The 27,616-nt window shown below is 37.7% G+C and overlaps 1 protein-coding gene across 1 annotated transcript in view; it reads left to right on the top strand.

The window, feature by feature from the left end:
- Window positions 1–8,351: 8,351 nt before the first annotated feature.
- KIZ (kizuna centrosomal protein) overlaps window positions 8,352–27,616 on the top strand; it is an 85,361-nt gene continuing 66,096 nt past the window's right edge. The window contains exons 1-5 of the mRNA XM_072409500.1: window positions 8,352–8,545; window positions 10,788–10,850; window positions 12,484–12,646; window positions 21,624–22,269; window positions 23,406–23,664. Of these exons, the coding sequence (XP_072265601.1) occupies window positions 8,463–8,545; window positions 10,788–10,850; window positions 12,484–12,646; window positions 21,624–22,269; window positions 23,406–23,664 (1,214 nt within the window). The 5' untranslated portion in view covers window positions 8,352–8,462. The remainder of the gene's footprint in view (window positions 8,546–10,787; window positions 10,851–12,483; window positions 12,647–21,623; window positions 22,270–23,405; window positions 23,665–27,616) is intronic.

Genomic DNA, 27,616 nt, shown 5'->3' on the forward strand with positions numbered 1-27,616 from the left:
TATATATTTAAAATTTTTTATATAATATATATTCTAAATTATTCTGAATAAAAAATTATATATTATAGAATATATTTTAAAAATGTTATTTATTTAAATAATATTAGCCGTTTGATTTTAATTATTAATTAATACGTGTTTACATTATTATGCTAGGTAGATTTAGGTATACATGTCTATAAGATTGCATGCAGATATAACCCAAACATGTCTATATATACTAATATATATTCTGTATTTCCCAGGCATATTTCTATTGTGCACCAGCATATATTTTGCAGTTCATAGTGATATTCTGCTCAGGACATATTTACTTATATACTTTGATCATAAACATATAATCCTCTGTCTGTTATATGTTTTATTTTGACTGATCCAAATGAATTGTGATTTGTATCATATATATAATTGTGTTCCAAGCTATACCTAATGTGGAATATTGAGATGGAGATGTAGTTTATATTGTGCAATTTTTTGCCATTTCCCTTACTGAGCTCTGATCGGAGGCGCAGGATGATTCTGCTCTGCACAGCCTGCACAGGATGGACACACTGCACTGCATGCACTGCTGCCACATGGCCATCAATGGGAACCAACAAATATTATTTCATCATTTATCCAAGCACAATGCATTATTCTTAATGTATATATACGTCAACTCAAATAATGTATATGTGTCACTTAATGTTACCACAATTGCAAAGTATATAAATATATACTTAATATACAAAGTATATAAATATATAATAATATACAAAGTATATTATTATATTAATGTAATTCTACAATATTTCCTGTTAATATATTTACAAACAACATCATTTTTGTTTTTTTTAGCTAAAACACTTTTCTTTATTAAATTAGCTACTAGCATTTCATTATGTACTACCCAAATTTTTGTAATCCTATTATATGTGTCGTTTTATTTTTTTTAGTTTTTATTAACTTTTTTATTTATTTATTTATGTATTACTTTGAAATCGGTAATAGAATAGCTAAGCACTTTCCTTTCTAATCAATATCAAACTTTGTAAATAAAATGCTGAATATGTATTTTTTCAGGAGGTGTTCTAATACTTTATCCCGAATGATGCCATTATTATATTATTACTATTATGTTTTTTTCATTATGTGTAATATTATATTAGTCATATTGTTTTTATTATGTTAATATTATTTTATTATTGATTTTGTATTATTGTTGTTGTTTTATTAATAATAAAACCAATATTAGGAGTTTCCGATATATTGATGAATGATGACTATGATGCTGTGCGCTCAAGTTACAATAAAATTATTTTGCTACACTTGTGTGGATTTTTTTTTTCAATGATTTTGTGGACACATGGAGGTATTTCACTCTACAGTGTAAATCTTACTAAAGGTGTATAGATTGTATATTTTACATAGAAAATAAGATATTGCTGTGATTACTTCAGTGATGTGCAGGAAAACATCATGTATTTATTATTTACAATGATAGGATAATATAAATGAACACAGCTTCTCCCTGTTTACTAAGCGTAATGAAAATTCATGTTAATAAGTAAACAGTCTCGACTCCTTTAGTTGAATATTCCCACTAAGGTTTATTTTACTTGCTTTGTAAAAAAAAGGAAAAGGTTGAACGTTGGATGTCACTCATGCTTGTATAGGAGAAAGGTTTCTAAATTATGTCAATTAATCTAATATAATAAAAATGGCCATCAATCCCTAAATGCAGTAATAATCCTTTGTCACACCAAAGCCTGTGAATAGCAATGGTGAATATTTTTGTGGTCTGGCCTGAAAACACTTTATGTATCTGACCACATCAGAAGGGCAGTGTATCTCGGACACTGGTATTTGGATTTTGGAGATGTTCATATTAACTGTACATCATCCATAGGATTCAGAGGATAATGAAAGTTTTCTGTGCATGTTAGCTGATATCAAGACAGGGATGCCAATGGGATGAGGAGGAGGAATTGCCAAGTGCCCATGCCTCCCAACTTCTCTAGGGCTCAAATTGACAGAATGGCAGGGTGTGCAGGGAGCTGGAATATGTTGCATTTGGGCCCCCTGCTTCACATTTGCGTAGGGCCCCATTTTGTCTAAAATTGTCCCTGACTGATTCTAGCTCCATAATATTAATAGAATTTTTATATATGAATATAGAGCTAGATCAAGTTATGGTTCTGCTTCTAAAAGATGTGTTAACACTCATGCTGGAATAAACAAATAATAGGGCTGAAATACTCACCAGGAGGAAAACACTGCTCCAGATTCCCTCCAGTATCAGTTGTATGAATAAAAGACTCGGCCTTTGGGCTTCTCTGCAAAAAGTCAGGAGCAGTCAGTGTGAACTGTACATGACAGATTCATGAATGTCTGACATGCTTGTGTGCAATAAGCACTTCACTGCACTGCAATTCTTCACTTTACCTGCTCCCAGCCTGAGGAGCTGCACATGGACTTCTTCTTATTGAAGGGAATGATGCCTGAGCTGATCATGCTTCAGCATGGAGCTCACAGAAAAATGTAAAAAGATGCTGGGTAGATCCATCATCGAATATTCCTAGGGAGGTGCATTGACAGTAAGTATTTTATTCTGCAAGAATGCTGAATGGAAAGCGGGTACTGAGAAGGATCAGTGCACTAAATGAGCCCTTATTCTTTTCATTAAAGGAGATCAGGTGAACAGTTAAAGCTGAACTCCAGCCATGCACTCATCTTGCACAGTTGTACAGTACTGAAATTAGTTACCCTGATTTCACTGCACACTGTGAGCTTGTCGTATTGTGCATTAGAAGCTGCAGCAATGGAGCACTTATTTACCATCACCGAAGAATGTCAAACAACACAGAATGATTATGTACCTCCATGCACACTACACAGGATTTAAACAGTAGGGCCTTCTATTGGAAAGCAATGCTTGCTGCATTAGCCTCTACTTTGTCAGAGTTATGAAAACTATTTGAATGAGTACCTCTAGTAAATTTGCGTTTTCTAATTCAAGGCAAAGTGGCAGGTTCATTTTAATGTGAACATTTGAGGATGCATATTCTTACACTAGTTTAACTCCCATAACTCTCTGTTTAGCACCAGGAGTGAAATGAATGTGTAAAATGTATGGGCTATTGGGCTGATTTACTGAAGGAGCTAAAACACTTCACATAATAAATTCATATGAGAGTAAAAATGGTAAACGGAAATCTGCCTTTCACATAACTGGATAAGTAGCAACATTTATATCTTACACAGGGCTGTGGACTACCTGAGTTACAAACTTCATACCCGGAAGTACTGGGGGTATCTTTTGGTGATAAAGGTAGCGTCAGAGGTAGTGTGGGAAAAGCAATATACTATGCTGGGGATGGAGGAAATAAATGGACAAAGGTCAATTTTTTTCCACCTATACATTAAAAGACTTGTTTGAAGTGTCCTACCTACCGGTAATTAATGTTAAAAATGATAAATGCTGCACAAATCAATTAAGAGAGGATTTGGGTGAAAAATCTGATGTGTACAGCAGTTCCCAAACGTTTGTTGATCAGTCTGCCGTGGCATATCAGGGTGGATCCGATGGAGGGGAGCACAGCGGAGTGCAACCTGCTCTTCCACCTCTCTCCCTTCCTCATGGAATAAAATGGCTCTGTGTATACAGCTCTCGTTTATTCACCTGTCACTGGAAACAATCATTAAAAAAAGTTTCCAGTGCCAATCATTTCACTGCCAATTGTCTTTTTTACATCCATATGGGGCTTTAGTTTTGTAAATGGCAGGTTGCCCTTAAAAAAGTAAAAATAATCCATGCTTACATGTGATAGATTTACAGTTAGGTCGATAAATATTTGAACAGAGACAACTTTTTTTCCAATTTTGGTTCTGTACATTACCACAATTCATTTTAAATGAAACAACTCAGATGCAGTTGAATTGCTGACTTTCGGCTTTAATTCAGGGGGTTGAACAAAAAGATTGCATAAAAATGTGAGGAACTAAAGCCTTTTGTTACACAATCACTTTATTTCAGGGGTTTATAAAAGTAATTGGACAAATTAAAAACCTGAAAATAAAATGTTCATTTCTAATACTTGTTTGAAAACCCTTTGCTGGCAATGACAGCCTGTAGTCTTGAACTCATGGACATCACCAGATGCTGGGTTTCCTCCTTTTTAATGCTCTCCGTTTCTGAACACCTCAGAATTCATTTGGCTGCTTCTGTCCTGTGTCACATCATGGATAAACACTAGTGTCCCAGTGCCACTGGCAGCCATGCACGCCCAAGCCATCACACCGCCTCCGCCATGTTTTACAGATGATGTGCTCACTTGTTTGGCTGTTGTGAAGGGGTTTCTCTTCACCATGGAAGTGATTCTGCGATCATCCACCACTGTTGTCTTCCCTGGACGTCCAGGTCTTTTGGCGTTGCCGAGTTCACCAGCGCTTTGTTTCCTTCTCATGATGTACCAAACTGTAGATTTTGCCACTCCTAATAATGTAGCAATTTCTCGGATGGGTTTTTTCTGTTTTTGCAGCTTAAATATGGCTTGTTTCACCTGCATGGAGAGCTACTTTCACCGCATGTTGTCAAAATTTGCCACATACAAGCACCAAACACCCCCCACCAAATCAACTCCAGGCCTTTTATCTGCTTAATTGATAATGACATAACAAAAGAATCGCCCACACCAGCACATGAAATAGCCTTTGAGTCAATAGTCCAATTACTTTTGAGCCTCTAAAATGAAGTACCGTAATTGTATAAAGAAAAGGCTTTAGTTCCTCACATTTTTATGCAATCTTTTTGTTCAACCCACTGAATTAAAGCTGAATGTCTGCAGTTTAACTGCATCTGAGTTGTTTCATTTAAAATTAATTGTGGTAATGTACAGAACCAAAATTAGAAGAAAATTGTCTCTGTCCAAATATTTATGGACCTATGTCAGACAGTGGAATGGTTGAAAAGTGAATGGTTCCTGTGTTCACTGTAGTAACTGTGTTCAGTTACTTTATTTTTAATTTTTAATTTTATTTTTTTTATCATTTTAGTCACTTTAATCATTAAAGCAACTGTTTTTTAATTTTTGTTTGCAGATTTAGTATTTAAAGTGAACATAGCTTCAACCTAATTATTATATTACTTAATTTTACATACATTTTCACAACACAAATGATACCATGTTTTACAATTTCCCTTGCACACAATTGGGTAGTCACACAGGTTCACCTTTTTTCTTATTAAATACTTTGTAATACTTTACGTTACTTTTGTAAGAGAACAGCCTCCATTACTCATAAACATGCCAGTTTGTATAATGTCCTAGTCCAGGGGTCGGCAACCTTTTGAGTCGGAAGAGTCAAAAATTACAATTTACAAAATTTCAAAGTTTTTAAAGAGCCACAACATTTTTTCTTGCCAACAATAAATAGTACTCTGAACAATTCTCAAATGTCATTACATGTGAGCAGGGTACTGGCAGTGAAAATAGCTTTACTGTATTTGGTAAGCCTTATGGACATTCACTATGCAAAGTGAATGGTGTATATTCCTTAATAAATAATCATCGTCGCTAACCTGGAGAACCATGAGTTTAGTCTATTCTTGCACATTTTTTACAGTTCCAGTGATTTAAAATGCCACTAGATTACGTCAATTAGCCCTTGAGGAATGAAACTCAGCAATTGCAGCCTCCATGTTTTTCTTAGGAAGCCTGCACTGAGGAAGTATTGAAGCTACCACTGCTGATCTTACCCTCTAAAACAGAGGTAGGCAAACTTTAGCCTTTAGACCAGATACAGCCTATCCCAGTAGTCCGTTCCGGCCTATTGCCCCCCCTGGTCGATCCCACCTAATCCCCGCTGGCAGGGGTCGGCAACCTGCGGCTCTTGAGCCTCCTTGTTATGCCTCCCTTACCTATTTACGTGGCCGGCATTAACACTTCCGCCGCCGGGGTAAAAGGACATTCCCTCTCCTCCGTATGCATTACAGAGGAGAGGGATTTCCCTTCAGCGGCCTGGTGGTGGGCAGAGCCATCAGCGCAGGATTCGAGAGAGAGTCCGGCCTAGTGTGCCTTCTTGACCTTCCAACTCTCTGGCCTGGATCATGTATGCAGAGAATGACTGACGTCACTCCTAATTGTCAGATCCTATTGCTTTCTTCAAATATTTAAAGCCAAACTACACTGTAGAAATAAAACTCTGTGAACAGGCAGATTGTTTATTACAGAATGGACAGACAATGTCCCTTCTGCAATAAACGTACCTGCATGTTTGGATTTTGTGGTTGCTTCATTGTGGTTGTCAGCATTTTCCTCCAGTCCTCTCCTGGGATCAGGATTATTGGCCATCTTGATTGGCCAGGCCAGAATAATGTTAGGCTATGTACACTCGTCAGATGATTTTCAGCCAATACGATAAGCAGGGCTCCTCCCAGACGAGAATCTGAATGCAGAGGCTGTGTAACATCATTAACGGATCCGTCCTGAAGGATCCATGAATGAAAGAAGACAAAAAATCGCAATGGAAGTGAAGGGGGTAGAGCGCTCGTTCTTCCCATTCCCCTCTCTACTGTATGTACATTGGTTGTTCATTCATCTTTTGGACGTTTGTCATTGGAAACGATCGTGAAAGATAGTTTGAAACAACAAAAATCCAGTGTGTGTACACAACTCCTGCACATGTGCCCTGGAGTTGATTAATTCCCAGATGTTGGGTATGATGAGATTGTACTTTGAGTTTCAGATCCACAGCTCAGTTTAGAGAAAATTGCAAAACTGGCAGCTAAGTTTATTTTATTGCATGTCCCTTCTGCAATGAACAACCTGCCTGCTCACACTTTTTTATTTTTATAATAGCTCCACTATACTAATGACATTGACAGCCAGTCAACAGGCATTTTTGAAAGGAGGACAGATCTAACAGCTTACATATTGTCCACAATAAACTTTACCATTGTTTAAAGCAGGAGTGTCAAACTCTGGCCCGGGGGCCACATTTGGTCCCCAACGTCCTATTTTTTGGCCCCAAAGGAATCCTAAATATGAACTGCAGCTGGCCCGCCACTGCATTGAAATAGCGCCACTACTACATTTCCCGGCATCACTCGTGTCTTTAGACCAGCCTATGCGTGGCCCCGCATTTGACTGTTTTATAGACGCAAATAATGCCGGCAGTTTAAGTAGCAGCAATATTTCATTGAAGAGGGAGTTTTAGCAGCGGGCCACTCAAAAGATTTAGCTCCGCATTGGCTGCGTCTGGCGTTTCCAGCACTCCCCCTCAGCTGTACTTTTCCTTGCTACTCCAAGGGATGGACATGAATGGTTGGATTTTCATAGAAGAATATTCTTATTATTATTGTTAGCCTGTGCAAAAAGGTTGCCATTGAAATTTATTCAGAAGACTACAAATGGAGAAAGGGGCAGAAGATTTTTTTCTTAAGTAAAATTAAAAAAAAAAAAAAATTATGCCTCTTTCTTTATTATAAGCTGTGAAGCAAAACCTCTTTGTTTCCATATGAAAAGAGTTTATATCCAATGAGAAGGAAAATTTTCATTTTTTTCAATAAATTTCAAAGTTGGCCTGGGACTTTGTCAAGGTTTTTAATTTTGGCCCTCTGTGTTTTTTAGTTTTTTCATTTTGGAGTAAACAAGTAAAGTTCATGACTGTTTTATTTTCCTTTTAAGGTTGTCAGGCCATCACATATTTGTTGTTCCAATCCCAAACAATTGCTGTTACAGAGCGAGCATTTCTCTTCCCCTTCTGTTCTAAGCTTTATAAATAAATTCTGTGTATCACTTATTACAATAAACTATGATGCCACGGGCCATTTGTATGGATACAACGCTGTGCTTTTTGCTTTGGGTACCATATTACAGCCCCCTCCTCCTAACCCCAAAACCTGTCTTTACCAAACCACACATCCTACTAACCTTGGATATATTAGCCATGTTCCTATTTACTTATGCTTAGAACACTAAGATCCTCTAGGGGTTATAAAGGTTTATACCTTTATAACCCCTAGAGGATCTTAGTGTTTTAAGCTCTCACACTCAGAATCAACGACTGTTTATCCTGCATACACTATTATAAAATATAAAACCATTGTTTATCATCACTGTGATACTCATTTTTCTATGTATTATTCTATGGGATGATCCTGCGTGTGCCTATAGTACTCAGCATACACACAGCCTGTCCCCTCTGTGAATCTGATCCTTCCTGTCTGACCAGTGACAACACATGACAACATCAACCTGCATTTCTAGGCTACAAACCCCATAAATACACACTAGACCAATCAACTAGAGCCATTCAGAATCATGTGATTAACTGGTTGGTCATGTGACCGACTCTTGCTTCCTCGGTTTCTATGACTACCAGCAGCCATGACGCTTCGCAATGTATTGTGGGTAGTACACTCTCCTGTTAGTGTTTAGTGAATAGAATAGAGCGGGTTCCGGGCTGATCGGTAACTGGAGATGATGAGATCTACGGGACGGGTCCGGGAAGATGCTGGGCTGGAAGAGAGAATCGGGAAGCTTCAGCGCAGCCTGAGAGATTGGTGAGTGCTGGGCGGGGCCAAGGGACCGGGAGACTTGATCTGACCAACCCGCAGGACACCTGGAGCCTGGGGACAAGGCATGCTGGGATCTCTGGTTCTCCAATAGCTGGAGCATAGGCACAGGGCATACTGTCACAGACTGATGACATGGAATGCTGGGATCTCTGGTTCTATGACTGTCACAGACTGATGGCAGGGAATGCTTAGATCTATAGTTCTCTAACTGTCACAGACATGATGGCATCTCTAGCTCTGTCACAAATGCAGGATGGTGACAATCATTCTGAGACCTTTGTTCCATAACAATTGGAGGTTGTGACAAGCATGCTTGACTGGAGTGAAATATAAAGGGGAATAAAGCAACTTTGTGTAGCAAATATTATCTTTATAATTATCAATATGACTCTATATTTAAAGATTGTTTTGTATGAGTACAATAATTTTAATTAAAGATTATATTATTGTAATGTTAAAATTCTATTAAAATAACCTACTTGTTAGAATATATCAAAGTTTATATGTGCCGGTGAAGTCCTTCAATCTCGTTAGAGATTTTGATTTGTCAGTTCTTAAAGTTGTCAAAACTCCTAAATTATAACAATTGTGAAATGCAGCCTATTATCCAACAAAAAGGACCGTTTGCACATTACAGTATGTACATTTACCAGTGGCCTTTCATTACCACTGTGTTTCCAAAACGTATTTTTAATTATGATTATTATTAATATTAAAAATTATAAGAATAATAATAAATAGTATTTATATAGCACCAACATAATATGCAGTGCTGTACATGAAATAAGGGTTGCAGATGACAGACAGTGACACAGAAGGAAGAGAGGACCCTGCCCCGAAGAGTTTACAATCCAATGTATGGATATGGAATATGAATGATAGTGCTCCTACACTTTAGACTTTTACAATTTAAAGTAATTCTGGTGAAAGTGTTCTTGTAGTAGCATGGCCTATTTGGGAATAAAATAACCATTGCCATAAATGGTTTTAGTAATACATTATGTGCAGGATGGGATGTGAGTAGACAGTCTCTGCAGAGGAGCATTACATGGGTATTGTAGAGGACATGACTTGGGATAATATGTGTAAGATATAGAAGTGGGCAATATATGTAGAAAAGGAATGGCTGGAGCCATGGGACAGGGCATGCTGGGATCTCTGGTTCTCCAATAGCTGGAGCAAAGGGACAGGGCATGCTGGGATCTCTGGTTCTCCAATAGCTGGAGCCTTGGGAAAGGGCATGCTGAGATCTCTGGTTCTCCAATAGCTGGAGCCATGGGACAGGGCATGCTGGGATCTCTGGTTCTCCAATAGCTGGAGCAATGGGACAGGGCATGCTGGGATCTCTGGTTCTCCAATAGCTGGAGCCTTGGGAAAGGGCATGCTGAGATCTCTGGTTCTCCAATAGCTGGAGCCTAGGGACAGGGCATGCTGGGATCTCTGGTTCTCCAATAGCTGGAACCTGGGGACAGGGCATGCTGGGATCCATGGTTTGTGAACAGGTAGAGGCTGGTTTCAATGCATGCAGAGATCTTTAGTTTCATATTAATTGAAGTGTGGTGACCAGGCATGCTGGGATCTCTGTAAATGTTGTAGGCTGCTGAGGAGATACACTATAAACAGTGCACATAATGGTGGACAGAATGACGGGTGTATGATGGTGGGCAGTATCTGCAGAAAAGGAGTGTAAAGAGTATGGTTGTGGGCATTATCTGCAGGGGTGTGGAGGGTATGATAGTGGGTTCAATCTGCAGAAAGGAATGTGGGGGGTATGACAGTGGCATTATCTGTAAGAAATGAATGCAGTCTTCATGACAGTGGCCAGTTTCTTTAAAATAGAATGGCAAGGGATTTCATCATATGCTATGAGATGGAAATTAACTCACTTAGAGTGTAAATTTCCTACAGGGCACATGAGCCTACAGTGCTCTTTTTTTTTTTTTACTGTATGCCATACAAAAAGGATAGCTTTGTAATTTGGAGGAGCCATGCTGCTGCTAGCAAGGATGCTAAAAACTGAGATGTGTGTGATGGGGCAAGATGTAGAGAGAAGAATCTCACAGGGCTGGAGGAGAATTCCTTATGTGACAATTAGTTTTAGTACTAGATAAATAGAAAAGGAAGGATGTGATAGGACTGGTGTCTTAGTATGGCCATAATAAATACTAAAATGTATTTTTTTTCTAGAAGGTCTGAATTGTTTTTATATTTTCTGTTTTAATCACAGTGAGATAAAAAGGCTGGAACTGGAGAAGAAGCTGTTTCAGTACAACTCATCTAATGCACACATGTAAGTACAGCCGATACCTATTAAACGTTTCCTTTATCGGTAAGCTCAGTACATGTCATCTGCATGACTAACTTGAATATATGATGGAAGATTTGTAGACTTAAATATTAAACTGTGCATTCATTTTACATTCATATCACTCCCGTAAAACCAAGCTAGTGTAGCGTGTTGACTTTTTGGGTACCAGTCATTTTTTAGGGCCCATGTCAATTTGCGGTGTAAGTTGCAAACCGCATCATGGGCAACAAGATTTGCACATGGAGCCAAATGGGGCCTGTAGATTTTGCAAACTTTGCTGTCATTTGCTGCAGCTGTGTGTAAAAAGAGACTAATTTCAGACCTGCAGTGAGCTGCTGCAGGCTCAACCATAGTCTTCGACTTTTCTATTCAAATGAATCGGAATGGTTGGTAATGGCAGATGGACATGTCATGTTTGGCCATGCAGTTGTAGCATTGAAATCCTCACCTAGATGCAGCCACAGCCTGTGTGTAAATCTTGTTGTCCCCAGTGCAGTGTACTGTGTGACCAGGAGCTGCCTACTGCCCAAGGGGCAGGTTCAGGCGGCCCAGCAGGCTCAAGAAATCCTGCTTGGCTCCTGGCAGGTGGCACCTCGCCAACCACTTGACCACTTGCTCTAGACTGGGTGGCCGTACTGAACCATTTACAGCTGCCCCCATTCATTTTTTCATTCTCTTTTGGGCTGTTGCGAGGGGACACTACATGTAGCATTTGGTTCACTGGCACCAGGTAACAACACCGCAACCTAACAGCCAAGCTGAACATAGTCAACCACTGGTTTAATTGAATAGGAAAGTTGGGAACTCAGCTGTGTTTGCAGCAAACTGCTTCAGCTCATCACAGTTCTGAAATTAGCCTTTTCTTTGTGTTACAAATAATGGATAATAGACTTTAGGAAAAAAGGCCACTGAATGCAATGGAGAAGATAGTACCTTCTTGGGGGATAAAACTTCATAAAACACTAAACTACCATTGCTGCCTTACTGCAATATTAGGTAGCAATATAATAAGTAGCATTTCTTATACACCTGTCCGTTAATTGAGTGCTCTCCTATTCCAGTTTATGTGTTAACACCTTGTCCCACTGTCCTTTTTTTCCCAGCAGTTCCCTTGTGTAATTCTAGTGTTCCCCTGTGTCTGCAGTGACCCCCGTGTCAGACATGACCACACAAAAAAGAAATTAAATGCTTAGTAGAGGTAGCCCCACCTTAAGCCTCTCCCCAAAAGCTCAGTTTGGCCGTGTAGAGCAAAGTAAAATCCAAGGTACTTCCAAGTATTGGAGAAAATGTGGATTAGGATTTGTGCCCTGGGTTTTGGATTTGTGTTGATGGCATCAGTTTGACCTGCCACTGGGGCAGGTTTCTTATTGACTTATAGTAATACAAAACCCTATTAGGAAAGATGAAAGAATAGTGATTTGGGTATCAGGCAGGTGGGTGGGTCATATTAGTGTAGGGAAAGGTCTTTAGCCCTCTGCACGCTTAGGTCATCATATTGAGGATCCAGAGCACAGCCAAAACTGTTAAAAATAACAAAAACTTAATGAGATATATATTATGTGCAGCTGGTGGGGTAGGCATTTTTTCTCTAATACTCCTTTCAATCTTTCTATAGATCTCATCTTAAGTACCTGAAACTGAAAAATGCTCTAAAAGACGTATGTGAAAAGGAGAGAAAAGCTCATCTTCGGAACCAAGCGTTCCTACAGGAGTTTGATGCCACTGAAAACCGTTTACATGCTTTAATCTCTAATTCCCAGTCATCCCGTGATACTAAGGTATAGTAAAGGATAACTGAACCTTTAAATTCAATAAAACACAAACCAAACATTATTTTCACCATTGTGCCTTATATAGTAATTGTTGGGAGGGTCATAATCAAGTTTTATTTCACTGGAGGCTTTATTGCACAGATCAGTTGCATGTGCTGCATTGGTGGTATTTTATTGATTTATGAGGGGTTTATAAGTAAAGTTCATTTTACAAAAATGTGAGCTTTATTACAACTGTTGCAAATTATAAAAAGTAGAAGGTTCAATGATTATTAAACTATTTAATGTGACAAAATGATTAAACATAAGCTCAGTGGTTTTATATATATATATATATATATATATTTATAGTGAATTGTTGTTACACAAAATGCATTTTATTGTCACTTTTACATACAAGCTACCTTGTTAATCAGCTTAATAATCTGACTTGCGTACAGCGGTCCCTTGATGTCGTTCATTGATCTGCCCTGTAATGACCTATCTGGAATGACCGCTGTGCATGTCAATTTAAGTGAGCAACAGGGTGCCACTCGCTTGTCCTCCCCACTCCATAAAACAGAATGTGTGCTGTGTGTACAGTTCTTGTTCGTTCATCTGTCCCTGGACACCATCTTGAAAGATCATTTCCAGGGACAGAATTTAGATGTGTGTACATAGCCTAAGCAAACCAATGTCACTAAAGAACTAATGATACCAGGATCTAGAAAACAGAAGACAATACAAATAGTGTAACATCGTGCTACTGATTATAGGTCAGTATGTGGACAGAGCGCTGATTCACACTGAGTGAGTTGTTGTACATTTGTTACATTGCCAAATAGAGGAATATCTGTTCACACCAGTATATTGTATTAAAAAATACAGCATGCTTTTAGTTGTATTTGCCTGGAATTTGCCATTTAAGTAATATTAAATGGCACCATTGCACAAACCGTCTAAATGCATGCCAACACAATATTAAACCATGCACAATGAGCACCAGGCATATGGTAAACAAATCTCTGATACACCTGATATACAGAAAATCATTGTGCAGTCCACCAATATTAGACGTTTGACTCCCCAGAATCCTTGGCAGATGAAATATTCTAATGGTATTTTCAATACTTATCCACTTTCCTGAAGTCCATTCAGGACAGCTTTTTGATCTTTTTTTCTTTTCTACATTTTCACATTTGATGGTTTGAGAGATTGTTACACATACTAATCCCTCATGTGCCCATGCAGACATACTTTTATTGGTATTCGACTTTTGTTGTTTTTTGTGCAGCTCCTATAGTTGGCTCCAAACATCTAGGGCTCCATTTATCAAATTTTAAATGCCCTGGTTGGCAAAAAAACGGCTTTACATAGTCTTTTTCTCTGTTTGCTCCATTTGAAAAGGGGCAGCCAGTTTGGCCGGATTGCTACCCTTGGAAGACCACCACTTTCTTTAGTGAAGTTTGGTGATCTCCACGTTCATGATTCAGTTTTCAGTGTTGAACCCAGAAATTTTTTAAAGCCAGGTGGGTAGAAATTGTAGCCTGGTGGTGGCCCTTGTATTCTTCAGTAACCACCTCCAAAACAGCCGGGTCGTTACTGAAATGTGCAGGGTGGTGCGCCCAGCTAAAAGGGCCTGGGGAGAACACTGAGTATTAAAGGATGGTGATCGCCACATTCATGATTAAGTATTGAGGGATGGTGATCTTCACATACACTGTTAAGTATTGAAAGATGGCGCATTTGCCATAAAAAGTGGTATTCTACAATGAAAATATTTGCTTCAAACACCTTTTTTCCACCCTTTTTGGAGCTAATCACAATTTTTAAAAGCACTGAGAAGGGGCTGGAAAAGTGGCCATCAGTTCATTCAACTGAATAGAGTTTGTAATCACTAATTTTGTCTATTTATGGTAAGTGATCAGTCGGTGCTTGCCAATGTACCAAGTCTGATCACTCCTTTATAAATTTGGCATTATTAAAGAATGATCAGAAAAGAAAATAAAAATGATTGTTTTAACAAATAGACCTCTGTAGCCTTATGACAATCTGCAGAGTAAACTGAATACCACGAAGCAAATGTTAAAAGTATAAACCATTTGAAGATGTAGGTGGGTCAAGCATTTCAACAACAGGTATATACTCAACAATTATTTACTTAGCCACTTTCTTTGTTATTGTTAATTAGAATCCTTTCTTTCTGCTTATAATGTTGCCATGTCAACTGAAGCTAAAGTGGTATAAAGCCCCATTTTCTTTGCCAACTAAATAAACAAAACCATATGGCAAAGGTAAATTTGAATTTGTAGAATTGAATGCCCGTGTTTCAAATACGTAAACAATCCTTTTTTTTTGTATTTATTTCATATTGTTTTTTCCCCCACCTATAAAGAGTTGTAATAAAAGTGACTCAAGTGGGTGTACTTAATAATACAAAGAGCACTGTGCAAGTTGTTATAAAGTATAGCAGCCAAGCAGCAGTCATTGTTCAGACTGCCTGCACTGATAAAAGCCAAATGTTACCGCATATAGGTAGAAGGCAAAAGGGACAATGAGAATGGCAATACTTATTTTTTTTTATAATTATTTAATTTCCCTGCGCTTTTATGCACTAACTACAACACACGTTTATTCTTTAATTGTCATACAGTAATCCTATTTAAATAATTTGACTTCCTTCCTTCTTTAGCAGCAATCCTCTATATGATATTTATTTTCTTTGACAGGGATCAAATATTTTTGTCAGCATGGTTACACACATTAGCCGTGACCTTGTGCGTTCACCTTATTAATACCCATTACAAAATATCATTACGCAGCACCATGAAGCACAGCCGGAAAACAGACCGTTTGATTTGTTTGTTGTGTACTTTATTCCCCCCTCTTTTACAAAGGAGAGGAAGCAGATTACATATCTCCGGGCCTGACGGGGAAAATGTCTGACAGAAAATGCTCAAATGTATTCAGCTATGTATCTGTCGTAATGCAGGCCTCTAATCCCTCCTACTATCACCATATAAATGATGCCGTTCAAGGCCATCGCTTCTTTCTTCACTTAGAAAAAAAAACAGCAAAGCCCTTTCAGATGAAATGTCTAAAAACATGGCGTAATAACTTGGAGCATGCTGGCAAGAGTAGTCACTTGTGACTGCGTGAATCCCCCTCAGCAAGTCAATATTGTAATAAGCAGAACTGGTAACATCTCTCCATTATTCAGAGGAGCCAACAGCGTGCTTGTCCCTTAGGCTGCAGCATTCATTAAGAAAAGCTTACTGGGCTGAAAGGTGGAAACAGATGATAACAGGATATGATTTTCATATTTAATGCATCCCCTTGGAAGAGTGTATGTGTGCTGCAGATTGATAGAAGAATCTACTGCTACTTTACAGAAAGACTTTCTAGTTTGCCCTATAGCTACCGATGGAATCATTCAGCCAAGAAATTACCTTTCCCTCTTTCTACCTGCTTTATATATCTGCCAAGCAGGCAGCCTAGCTGCCAGTGAATTTTATTGTGCAGTTAACTGTTTGGTATTTAAGACTCTTATCAGAAAAGAAACAGGGGCCACACAGTTTTTTTTTTGTAGGAATATGGTTTGAGGTTTGCTTTTCTGGTTTTTTTTTTGGTATTTTAACTGGCATAAAATGTTAGTTTGCAGGAAGTTGTCTTCATTATCTTCTCTTTGGAGTTTCAGGAGTCTTGGCAGGTAAAGCGGGGATGAATTTTTCAGTTTAAATCATTGAAATACTTTGTAGGTGCATCAAAATTAAAGGTGAGCGAGGATTGTTAAAAGACTTCTTCTTTGGAATTGCTCACTAACTAGCAGTGCCAGTAAGATATCACATCTCTCTCCCCATGGTATGGTTTGGTGGCAGCAAGGGAGGGGTTCCACAAAAGTAAGTGAACAACTCTCTAGCATGACTCCGCGGCTGCCGGTGTATTGCTAACAGTAACCATCCATCCAACATAAGCTTTAGGTTCACCATACACGTACAATAAACTTATCTGCCAAGGTATGTAAAATAAGAATTATGCAAAACTATCCAATCAATTGGTATGCAGGCAGGCCTTTGTACTAGGTTTTTAAAAGAGTTTGTACAATAGGATTATAACCTGTTTGGTGAGCTTAACTGTTCGTTATCTTTAGAATACAACCAGATTTCCGCCAGCATGTAGCTGAAAAGGACAGTTGCTCTGGGCGGAATCAGCGGCCTCTCTGACACACTTTTTGTAAGATAGCAGGGGTTTTCTATTCGCTGGAAGAGGTGAGACTTGGTTGAATTTTTAAGCTGCTTAAATGTCAGGCATTACTGATCAGGTTGTGGTGCACATTTTCTTAAGGGAACCTCAGTTCAGATTAGATTTTTTTACATTGATTTTAGGGTAAGGGTCTACTTAAAAACAGCTGAAAACTAAACTATGTCTTCCCTGTGGTCTCCTCACCCAGCTCTACTTTGTCAGGGTTGGTCAGTGTTGGCAAGAGATAGGAAAGTAGGTTGAATGATAGGCAATGACATTAAACCTAAAGATGTTTGGGTTCCTTCATCCTAAAACAGGAATAGGGAATAGAAGTTAACCGTTCTTCGGCTCTCTATCTAATTGGAATTGCCTTTGCCATCTCTAGAATGTTCTTGAAAATTCTATTCTGTGGCCGTTACAGGGAAAGCCGAATACTTCATGAGCCTAGGGCGGTTGTCCCTGATGTAGAACGTTTAGGGCTAAAATATGTAAATAGATATACTCAAATATAAACCACTCAGAATATAAATTGAAATATTATTTGTACCTTAAATTACAGGATTTTTCTTTTACTTAAGTTTAAACCTAGGCTGTAAAACGTGTCCATCCCTGCTAACACTTAAAATGATAATCCATAGATATTCCAATAAAACTAACTTAAATAAATATATCCATATTTTCATTTTCAATTATATGAAAACCCTTTTTTTTAAAAAAAAAGGAGAAAGAAACAGTCATATGGGCTTAGTATGTATATTTTAAGGTTAAAATATTTTGTCATTTTGAGCCAGTTATAATGGATAACTGCTCTTAAATGAGTTTTATTGCATTATTATTAGCAACTACTAGATAATGCTGTGTTGTTACCAAAATATTAATATATCTCAAGTAATATATAATGTCAAGAGTTTGTGATACGCTTTACATGAGGACACAACACCATCTAGTGGTGTGACCCAAGTATAAATCAAGATTCTTTTAATAATGGCATTTTGAGAGAGAGAAAAATCATATTGTTACTAAACCATTAAATTTCCCTATGTATTATAACTTACATTTTTAGCACAGGGTTCCCGGAAAGGTTTGTTTGAGGGGTTCCAAATTTCCCTGCAGTGGGTATGGGTTGTATTCTGTTGACTTTTAGTTAAGATGCTTACAGCAAAGCTCAGTTTCTTAAAATGGTATTCAGCTCATAACTCAGATCAGTTACCCCAGAATTGGATATTCAGCATAATAAATTATGAGTAAATGTTTGCTATAGAATGCCTATTCACGTCACTTGTGCACTGGCTTCCTCTGGTCCATAAATAAGTAGGCCAATAGGGCCGCACCTCTTTATTTGATGACGCATTTGATGGCCTTATGGTTGAGATGCATTATTATGGATCAGCCCTTCACCGCAAGCTTATAACATGGTGTTTGAAACTCATTTGATTTCTACTTATATTTTTCTTTACAAAGTCATATTTTAAAATATACATACACACCAGCATCATTCATATCAGACTGGTCTCTCCTACCGTACTTATATTTAGCTTATATATGATATCTGCTGTTCCTAGCTAGCAGTCATTTATACCACCCTCCTCTAGCCATTACAGATAGTCCCCGGGTTAAGAACATCCGACATACGGACGACTCCTTGATAGGAACAGGGCTTCCCTGCTCCCTGTGTGCAGGAGGGAGGGTGTCGGTTTGCATGACTTGCAGAAGAAATCTTTTGCTAAACACAGCTGAGGTTTTGGTCCATCTTAAGAGCTGAGCTGAGCTGTATCATCTTGTAACTCTTTAATGACCAAGACAAACTCTGCAGTTGTTTCTTTTTGCATATCAAAGCTCAGCTTGCCCCAGAGGTTAATGAATGTCTAGGTTCTATAAAGTTTTTTGTTTTTTTTTGCTTTGTTTCTGATTAACTCACAATGAGGATTTTATACAGTAACTGACACCATCTGCCAAATAATATGATAAGACAAATATCTGTCCTAATTGCATTTATTAAAATAATGTACCTGCTCCAATTTACATACAAATTCAATTTAAGAACAAAGCTACAGTCCCTATCTTCTATGTAACCCAGGGACTACCTGTAATATTTTGCAGCATTTTCATTTTACACTATTTACATTCAGACCTTGAATTGATTTCAGAATGCAGTCATTGAAATGTTAAAGTATGGGTTTACCAATAAAACTCAATTTTTATTAAGTAAAGAAGTCAATTACATTGCTTACCTTGACTTATAATTTGCCATGTTTTTACCAATGTTTTAGAAAATACCTCCGTTAACATTATAAAACGATCAATTAATGCCAAGGTGAAAATGTCCCATTTTGACTGTGCTGCCAGTGGAAGCCGGTAAATCTCGCCCCTTCATGATGATGATTAATGAACTTGGTGCCAGTGTATTAAATGCTTTCCTCTTTCCATCTATGACACAGTACTGCTCTTGTAATTGATAGTCTTTCTTTGCTACAGAAAGCTTAAAAGCTTTTTAATGCCCCTAAGTTGTCAGCGTACATGATGTTTATCAGTGTCACTATAATTAATATCTCATATTTGCCACAGTAATTGATAGCCTTCAGGGTCACCAAAATTAAAACTTGTTCCAAACTGGGATTTAACAGCTTGCTGTTGAAATCAATTCCTCTCAATTGTCACTGTAATCAATACCTCCCCTATAATCACTGGTCATGTTTGTTAAAAACAAGAGGTCCACTGCCCTTTATCCTTTTACATTGTCTCATGAGATCACTATCCCAGACATTGTACATAATACTACAAGTTGCCAATTTGCATTTATTTTGAAATTTACATTTCTATTATCTATCATTTCCTAAAAATCATTCTGAAGTGGATGCATTTAGATTTTTTAAACTGGTAACTGCACTTAGGACTATAATAAAGCAGGTTTAAACACATCTGGATTTTGTGTAATGCGTGTATTTATATAAATCCAACTCTTTGTTGGAATTTTTTGTTATGTGATTTTCCCCCCAAATATGTTGTAAAAAAGAAGCCTTTGAAAAACCAATAAAAATGTCTGAACACATAAAAAACCCCACATATGTACAAGGCTTAAAATCGTGTTCTTGTTTTTTATTAGTAATACATAACCATGTCCCTAGCAGAAAAGTACGGAGGGGGTCTGCACACTTTCAAACCAGGCAGCAAAAAATAAAGAAAAAAAATATGTTTTACCTACTCAATTAAAATAAACAGGTTGTAAGATGACGCTGGTAGACAATAGTTAGCATGTATTAAAAGTGTTCCAAAGACAGACAACTAGAAAACCACCCACAGGGTAATGGGCGCCCAGGGCTTCATAACGTGCATGGTATGGGTGAGTAGCTTGTTTGGTTCCCATAAAGAAGTTACTGTAGCACAAATTACTAAAATAAACCTAATGCTGGCCATTAGAGAAAGGTGCATGAACACATAGAATATGGCTGCTTGCTGTGTATGGAGCTGCATAGTCACAAAACAAAAACAAAATTTAGAGTGCCTATGCTGATCCTTGTCTACAAGCACCTACGGTGGAAACATCAGCAATGCAATATAGAACAATGTAAGATGGTAGCTTAGAGAGGAGATGACAGTAGCGTGTAGAATGGGAAGAAGGCAGACCAGTGGAGGAGTGTGGATTTAAATCATCTGCCATTAAGGTCTTGGTTCCATTTACCTTAAGAGGTCTCTGTAAGGTCCATTCCTTGACAGGTCTGAGCTGTTTTATCTGTTTTAGCAATACAATGGACCTACATGGCATTAGGCAGTGTGTTGTGACTGATTAGAACTTTATTACTCTCACTTCTGTGTTGGTAAACTAAGCAATTTGTTTATTTACCACTTCCTCACACCTAGAATTTCATCCTCTTGGCAGCCTCATAGCGAATGAATAGAGATGACAGTGAGCAGTACTACTACTTGTACCGATTACTACCACAAGCTGTTAAATGTGCATACACTGGTTCTTTAAGAACCAACCGATCCCTTCATAGTGCCATGCAGGCTCCTATCAGTCATCATGTGCCTGCATTAGGAAACATTGGTGATATCACTAGGTCCAAAATGTGATATGCAGTGAAATAATAACAATTTAATAAAATGGGTAACAAATAAAAAATTAATAAACAGAATTTAAGAAGAAAGTTTTGAATTGACATGCACTTGCAGGATATGAATGTACTGCTTGGCAGGGGTCACTGAATTGCCTACTGTCTGCACAGAATTATAACAACTTTGGCATGTAAAACAGTTAATATATGCTTTACGAATAAAAGTAGGATTTTCCTTTATAAGACCAGAAAAGATCATTGGTGTCAGTGGTAACTAACCTTTAAGGCACACTTTAGTCGAGGAAGCCTAGGGTTCCATAGAGCCCTGGGTGAGAAACACTGACATACACATAAGAGTAACATTTTCCTGCCTGTCCTCACCTGGAGTCCATGTATTCTAGACCTGTTGTCAGAACTGATACTAATTCAGGCCCTGTTTGAAATAAGTGCATATATTATTATGCAATTATGAGGAAATCTATTAAACTTTGCTAGTTGATAAGACCGGAGGACCGGTTTGAGAACTTTTACAGTCATATATGTTTATTCTCCTAAATAAAACTGAAGATACAACAAAGCGTTCTCAGTCTAATATTCTGAAACATTCTAATACCCATTCGTGAAAAACATGTCAATTTTTAATGGAAAAAAAGAAAATCATTTTCTGGTATTCGGTTCTCTCTTAAAGCTCTACAACCTCTATTTTCCAGATGCTGCAAGGTTGGCGACAGGCAGAAATTAACACAGGCTCAGACATGTCAAGAAGAATCTATCATCCAGCAACAATCTTCATGGGCCGCCAAATGTCAGCCAACTCAAGCATTGAACATTGCCTTACACAGAGGAAATCTCCCCAGCCCACAAAGAGCTTTTCTATTTCTGACCCACATTCAGTCAGACAGGCAGCAATAAACAGCAATCTGACAGACAGCTGTGTAGTACCAGCTAATAGTGATACTCGGTGCTTAAATAAGCCTGACAAAATAGACGTGGAGACATCATCCGCGCAGATTAGGCAAGAAATGCTGGTCACATCCATGGCTTTTTCTGAAGACGCAGCAACACACCGCACAGAGATCCACAAGACTCCCAATGGTGGGGTACACTTAGCTGAAAACAAGCAATCTGTACAACTTGGCACACAGACTCGAGAAAGATTAAGTCCAGAGGATGGAATGAAGGATATGCAAAAAGACAGTCCAAGCAACAAGGTGGAAGATTCGCTGGTGTATGAAAGACTGGTTCATAATGAGGAAAGGTTTACACACACAAGCCCCTCTGGATTTTCACCTGATGTCGGTGATCACATAAATAAACACACGTCAGACAAGCATAGCACTGTTGAAAATCTGTCTGGTATGAATCTTTTGACGTTTGTTTTTCCTTCTTTTTATAAATGTACACATTTTAAGAAGATATGTTTTAAAATACTTTTCATTTGGCAATTTGTTGAACAGACAACTGGGGACAGTGAGTAAATATTTCCATGAGTACAAAAAAGTTACTTTGGGCCTTGTATTGTATCCAAAGACAAAACTTTTAATTGTTTCATTTTTGATAGGGTAGAACCCTGGTAGGGGTTTATTGCTGTCTGTGAGGTTCACCCTCTCTATTTGTTTTGGTTGCCAATATAACTGGAATTGATGGTGAGGGATAATCCAAAATTTTGAGCTTTTGCCAGGATGTCCACTGGATACACTTGTATCCAAAATTTCTATACTGGAGCAGATCCATCTCCCATGATAGTCTATTCTCTCCAGTCTTGGGGAGTTTTAATAATTGTATTTTGACTGCTGGATCCTTTGTCAGTAATAAATCATTACAGTTGTTAAAAGCTCACTTTAACTTTTTTGTCTTTATCATCACGTTTAAAGTTAGCTGTCTACCTTGTTGTCATAAATTTAGTTTTCTTAATAGATTAGTTGAAGTCCCATCTTTTTACTCTGTTCTTCAACTTCCTTTATGAAACTCTCGCGGCCTTTTACATGTGTATCTCATGTTGCAAGCTTCATTAAAGTTTTCATTATGTATGGATTTAAAGCCCGGACCTAATAAGTTCTACATTTTTACATCAGTCTTTCATCCCTTGTGCCCACCTAGAGAGGGCCGATAGCAGTAGTATTACACTTGGTAACAACCTAGTATTCATCAGTGTAAGTTAGCTTTTGAATGTCATACAGTTGCTTTCCTAAACTTCGGATTTAAAGTATTTTTTGCCACATAGAAGTATCTGAAGTATGGTAGTCCATGTGGAAGATTATGTTTGTACGGGAATTTTACCTAGCAGTAAGTGAATCAGCTCATTTGTACTCATATGAGAATTATATGGTCATACATTTTTTATACATTAACAACTGTCAGTGTTTTTTCAATTTTATTTGTAACAGCATCCATGTGATAGTTAACATGTTACATGTGAGTGCTATTTTAATCATATTATGGACATTTTGTTACCTTCCTTTTATTATTGTCCCACTGTTTGCTGTCAATAGGTAGTCATCAGTTGTCAAAACAAGAAGATGAGGATTTTTTTAACAGCAGTAGTGACCTTACAGTGTCCATCACTGATTCAGAGGAGATGTCTGCTGATGACCTACTTGAAGCCATAGATGGGAAAGATGAGATTGCGGCAGATGCTCCAAAGTCCAAAGATGATGTGGAATGGGTAACTAGTAAAAAGCTTCCAGACCAACACTTGGAAAATGCAAAAGAGCAACATTCACAAGAGTCTTCATCTGTATCATTGAGTCAGTAAGTCCAGGAACTACAGAACAAAGTATCTTTCAGTATTGGTCTCTTAACATGAAACTTTCTCTCTTGCCTTTTGAGGGACACAGGAATCTTGAAACCTTTGGCTTATACTGTAAAATAAAATGAAGGCCAGCACCAGTTATAGTCCTTCTTACTACCATCATTTGCTGTACTAGACATTTTTTTCTTTGGCTCCATTAATTCAAGAGCTTTTTTGGTTGTGTTGCCAAACCACTCAGGTTCATGTTTGCAAAGGTTTTAAAATTACTGTGTGATTTAATGAATTTTTGTGCTCACCATAACATGATTTCCAGATGGCTAGGTCCTACCGAATTTTAAATATGATTGCAAGTTGCTGTTGGAGAGCTCAAGTCATGTCTGTGAAAACATTTACTGGCAAGACCTGAATGTTGGTAAATCTTCCTAAAAGTCCCAGCTAGCAGTAAAAATCTGTAGAAATCCTTCCCACTTTTTGCAAAACTAAGAAAAAAGTTTTGGCTGGACATACACTTTATTTAAATATAGTTAGATATTAATTGGGTCCCTCTACTCTCTTTTTAAAAGCCTGTAGTCTGTAATAGGAGGCTCACTATATAAGGTGGTGGGCACCTAACCATCACAACTATATAAGCATGTTTGACATCCCTTTTTACAACTAAGGCCATTAAAATTGAATCCTTTCCCCAGCTATAAAAGCCTTCACCTTGAAGTGTGTTCAGGGGAACTTGTACTTAAAGATTGTTTGTGAAGTCAGGTAGGCAGAGATGGAGACATTATCCTGTCCCTGTACAAAACTTTGTTTATACCTCATCTGGAAAATAAAGTCCAGTTTTGGGCACCACAAGGGTTCACAAAAAGGATATTGTGGAAAAGTGTGCAGAGAAGGGCAATTAAACTAATAAAAGGAATGGAGAACCCCTATGGGGAGAGATTAGCTGAACTGAATGTATTTTCCCTTTGAGAAAAGACGTTTAAGGGGGATATGATTACCCTGTATAAATATATAAATGATTTATATAGAGAACCCTCCTCCCAACTATTCACTTTAAGATCGATATAAAGAACAAGAGGGCACTCATTGCTTCTGGAGGAAAAGAAGTTTAAGCTCCGGATAAGGAAGGGATTCTTCACAGCAAGGTCTGTGGAAATGTGGAATCCGCTCCCCCAGGAAGAAGTTTCAGCAACTACTATAGATTGCTTTAAGAAAAAGCTGGATGTTTTTCTAGGAACCACAGAATATAACTGGGTATTAGGGCTTTAAAGTAAAATTATCAAAGACTGTTGATCCAGGGAACATCCGGTTGCCTCATAGAATCGGGAAGAATTTTTTTCCCCTGTTGGAGCAAAACCAGGGTTTTATTTCTGGGATATGTTTATTTCTGTAGTGGTTGAACTTGATGGACTTATGTCTTTTTTAACCTGACTAAATACAGTTAGGTCCATAAATATTTGGACAAAGACAACTTTTTTCTAATTTTGGTTCTGTACATTACCACAATTAATTTCAAATAAAACAACTCAGATACAGTTGAACTGCAGACTTTCAGCTTTAATTCAGTGGATTGAAAAAAAAGATTCCATAAAACTGTGAGGAACTACAGCCTTTTCTTTACACAATCACTTCATTTCAGGGGCTCAAAAGTAATTGGACACATTAAAAAGCTGAAAATAAAATGTTCATTTCTAATACTTGGTTGAAAACCCTTTGCTGGGTTCACCTCCCAATCAATGTGACTGCATTTAGCTGGATTAACTCCAGGCCTTTTATCTTCTTAATTGATTGCTTAATTGAAATAAATGTCATAACAAAGGAATTGCCTACATCAGCCCATGAAATAGCCTTTAAGTCAATTGTCCAATTACTTTTGAGCCCCTGAAATGAAGTGATTGTGTAAAAAAAGGCTTTAGTTCCTCACATTTTTATGCAATCTTTTTGTTCAACCCACTGAATTAAAGCTGAAAGTTGTTTAATTTAAAATAAATTGTGGTAATGTACGGAACCAAAATTAGAAAAAAAAGTTGTCTCTGTCCAAAAATTTATGGACCTAACTGTATTTGGTCAGGTTAAAAAAGACATAAGTCTTTACAAATACTGTATGTATTGATGTTGGATGAGGAGACCAGGCTTGCAGTCAGCATACCAACTCAAAGATTTTCAGGATGAGGTTGGGATAAGAGCACTACAGGCCACAGATCCATTTTTACCAAACTTGTTGGTCCATATCTTTTTGGCTTTGGGCACAGTCGTGTCGGAGCAGGTTGGGTTGAAACCAAACTTAACTGTGACAGTAAAGAAGGAAATTTACAGAAATTATCATCTGCTTTTTGGTTTTGACTTATAGTGATTACGGAACCATATAATGGCTTACGTATTTTTTTCATCATATACTTTTGATTTCATATACTATAGAAAGACAAACTAAAAGGAGTTTAAAGGTACTTAATATAAAGTATTTCACAATTTGATATTTTAAGTTAAATACATAATAGAAAGTCAGAGATATGTTTATTGATTATACGTCCAATCTCATGTAGTATTTCATGCGTTTTGCAACATTTAAATATACAATTATTATAACTCTTATTATTTTAAAATACTTAGCAACACATTGAATACTACTTGAGTATGGATTTACAATCAATGGGCCTGATTTAAAAAGAGCTCTCCAAGGCTGTAGAGGATACACTTTCATCAGTGAAACTAAGTGATTCAGCAAACCTGGAATGGATCTGGTCCAGGATTCAAAACATTTGCTAGCAAAAAGAAAATCACCCAGCTTCACTGATAAGTGTATCTCCCCCAGCCTTGGAGAGCTTTAATAAATCAGGCCCAGTGTTTTTGTTAGTGGTGAAATACAATACAGATATTCATAAGTTTTAGCATGGAAAAGTATTTCAAAAATGTGAAAGATCACAACATTGGACAAGATCCCAAATTAGCCAGGGAATGTTCAACACTACCCTAAAAAAAAGTATTCTGTTTCCAAAAGAGTAGTCCATGCAGGAAACAGGACTGTGCAGATGAAGGGTAAAAAACAAACAAACAAAAGATAACCACCTGAACATGCAGAAGAAATGATAAAATTCAAACTATGTCAAAATGTTCTGTGGACTTTTCTTGCCATATTCCCAATCATCAGCAGGAAACCAGCAGCAAATTTACAGCTAAGTCAGGACTGTAATACAAAAAATATTCTAAGTAATAAAAGTGATCTTGAAAGTGTTGCAGTGGGTCCAAAGGTCCTGTATCTAGAGACTTTTTGAAAACTGTCATTTCATTCTTTTCTGTATATTTTCATTTATTTTATTTCCATCTAGTCTGTTTTGCCTTTATCTTCTAAAGTCTTGTTTCTTTGTGATATATTTTTGTCTTTCTTTAGTTTTTTACCGTAGTTTTCAAAATACGATTTGCAGTTTTATTTACAAAATTTTTTGTATATAATGATGTCAGAATCGACTGCAGAAGAATTTGTCACCTGCTGCGTTTCACACGGGAACAGGAGAGACACAGCGTTGGGAGATGTTATCTCTCTACTGCCCCCTACATGATATCCTGAGACATAATGCTCGTCTGGCCTCCTGGCAGGTGTGGCCGGGTTGCTGTGATTTGTAGTTGAATATAAATTCTGATTTAATAAGAAAACTGTCAAGTCGGATGCCTTTTTACATATTGTCCTTTTCTTGAGCAAATGCAATAATTTAAGGGATGTGTCCTATTTACATTTTTAATAAAAGCACTGACAGTCATTGTGTAAGTAAAATATAATTGCAGCGCTTGTGCTGCCAAGGGAAAACAGAACACCCCCCTTCCATCTCCTGCACAGCTTTAGCTGGATTGAAGAGGGCCATGCACAGATGTATTGTCCTCTATAGAATGTAACAGATATAATTCAAGCTGTCAGCTTAATCAGACTGTTTCCAGGAAGCAACCTGTAAAAGAGTAGAACCTCTT

This window comes from Pyxicephalus adspersus, chromosome 4 (genome assembly GCF_032062135.1).
Source record: "Pyxicephalus adspersus chromosome 4, UCB_Pads_2.0, whole genome shotgun sequence".
Taxonomy (NCBI): Eukaryota; Metazoa; Chordata; class Amphibia; order Anura; family Pyxicephalidae; genus Pyxicephalus; species Pyxicephalus adspersus.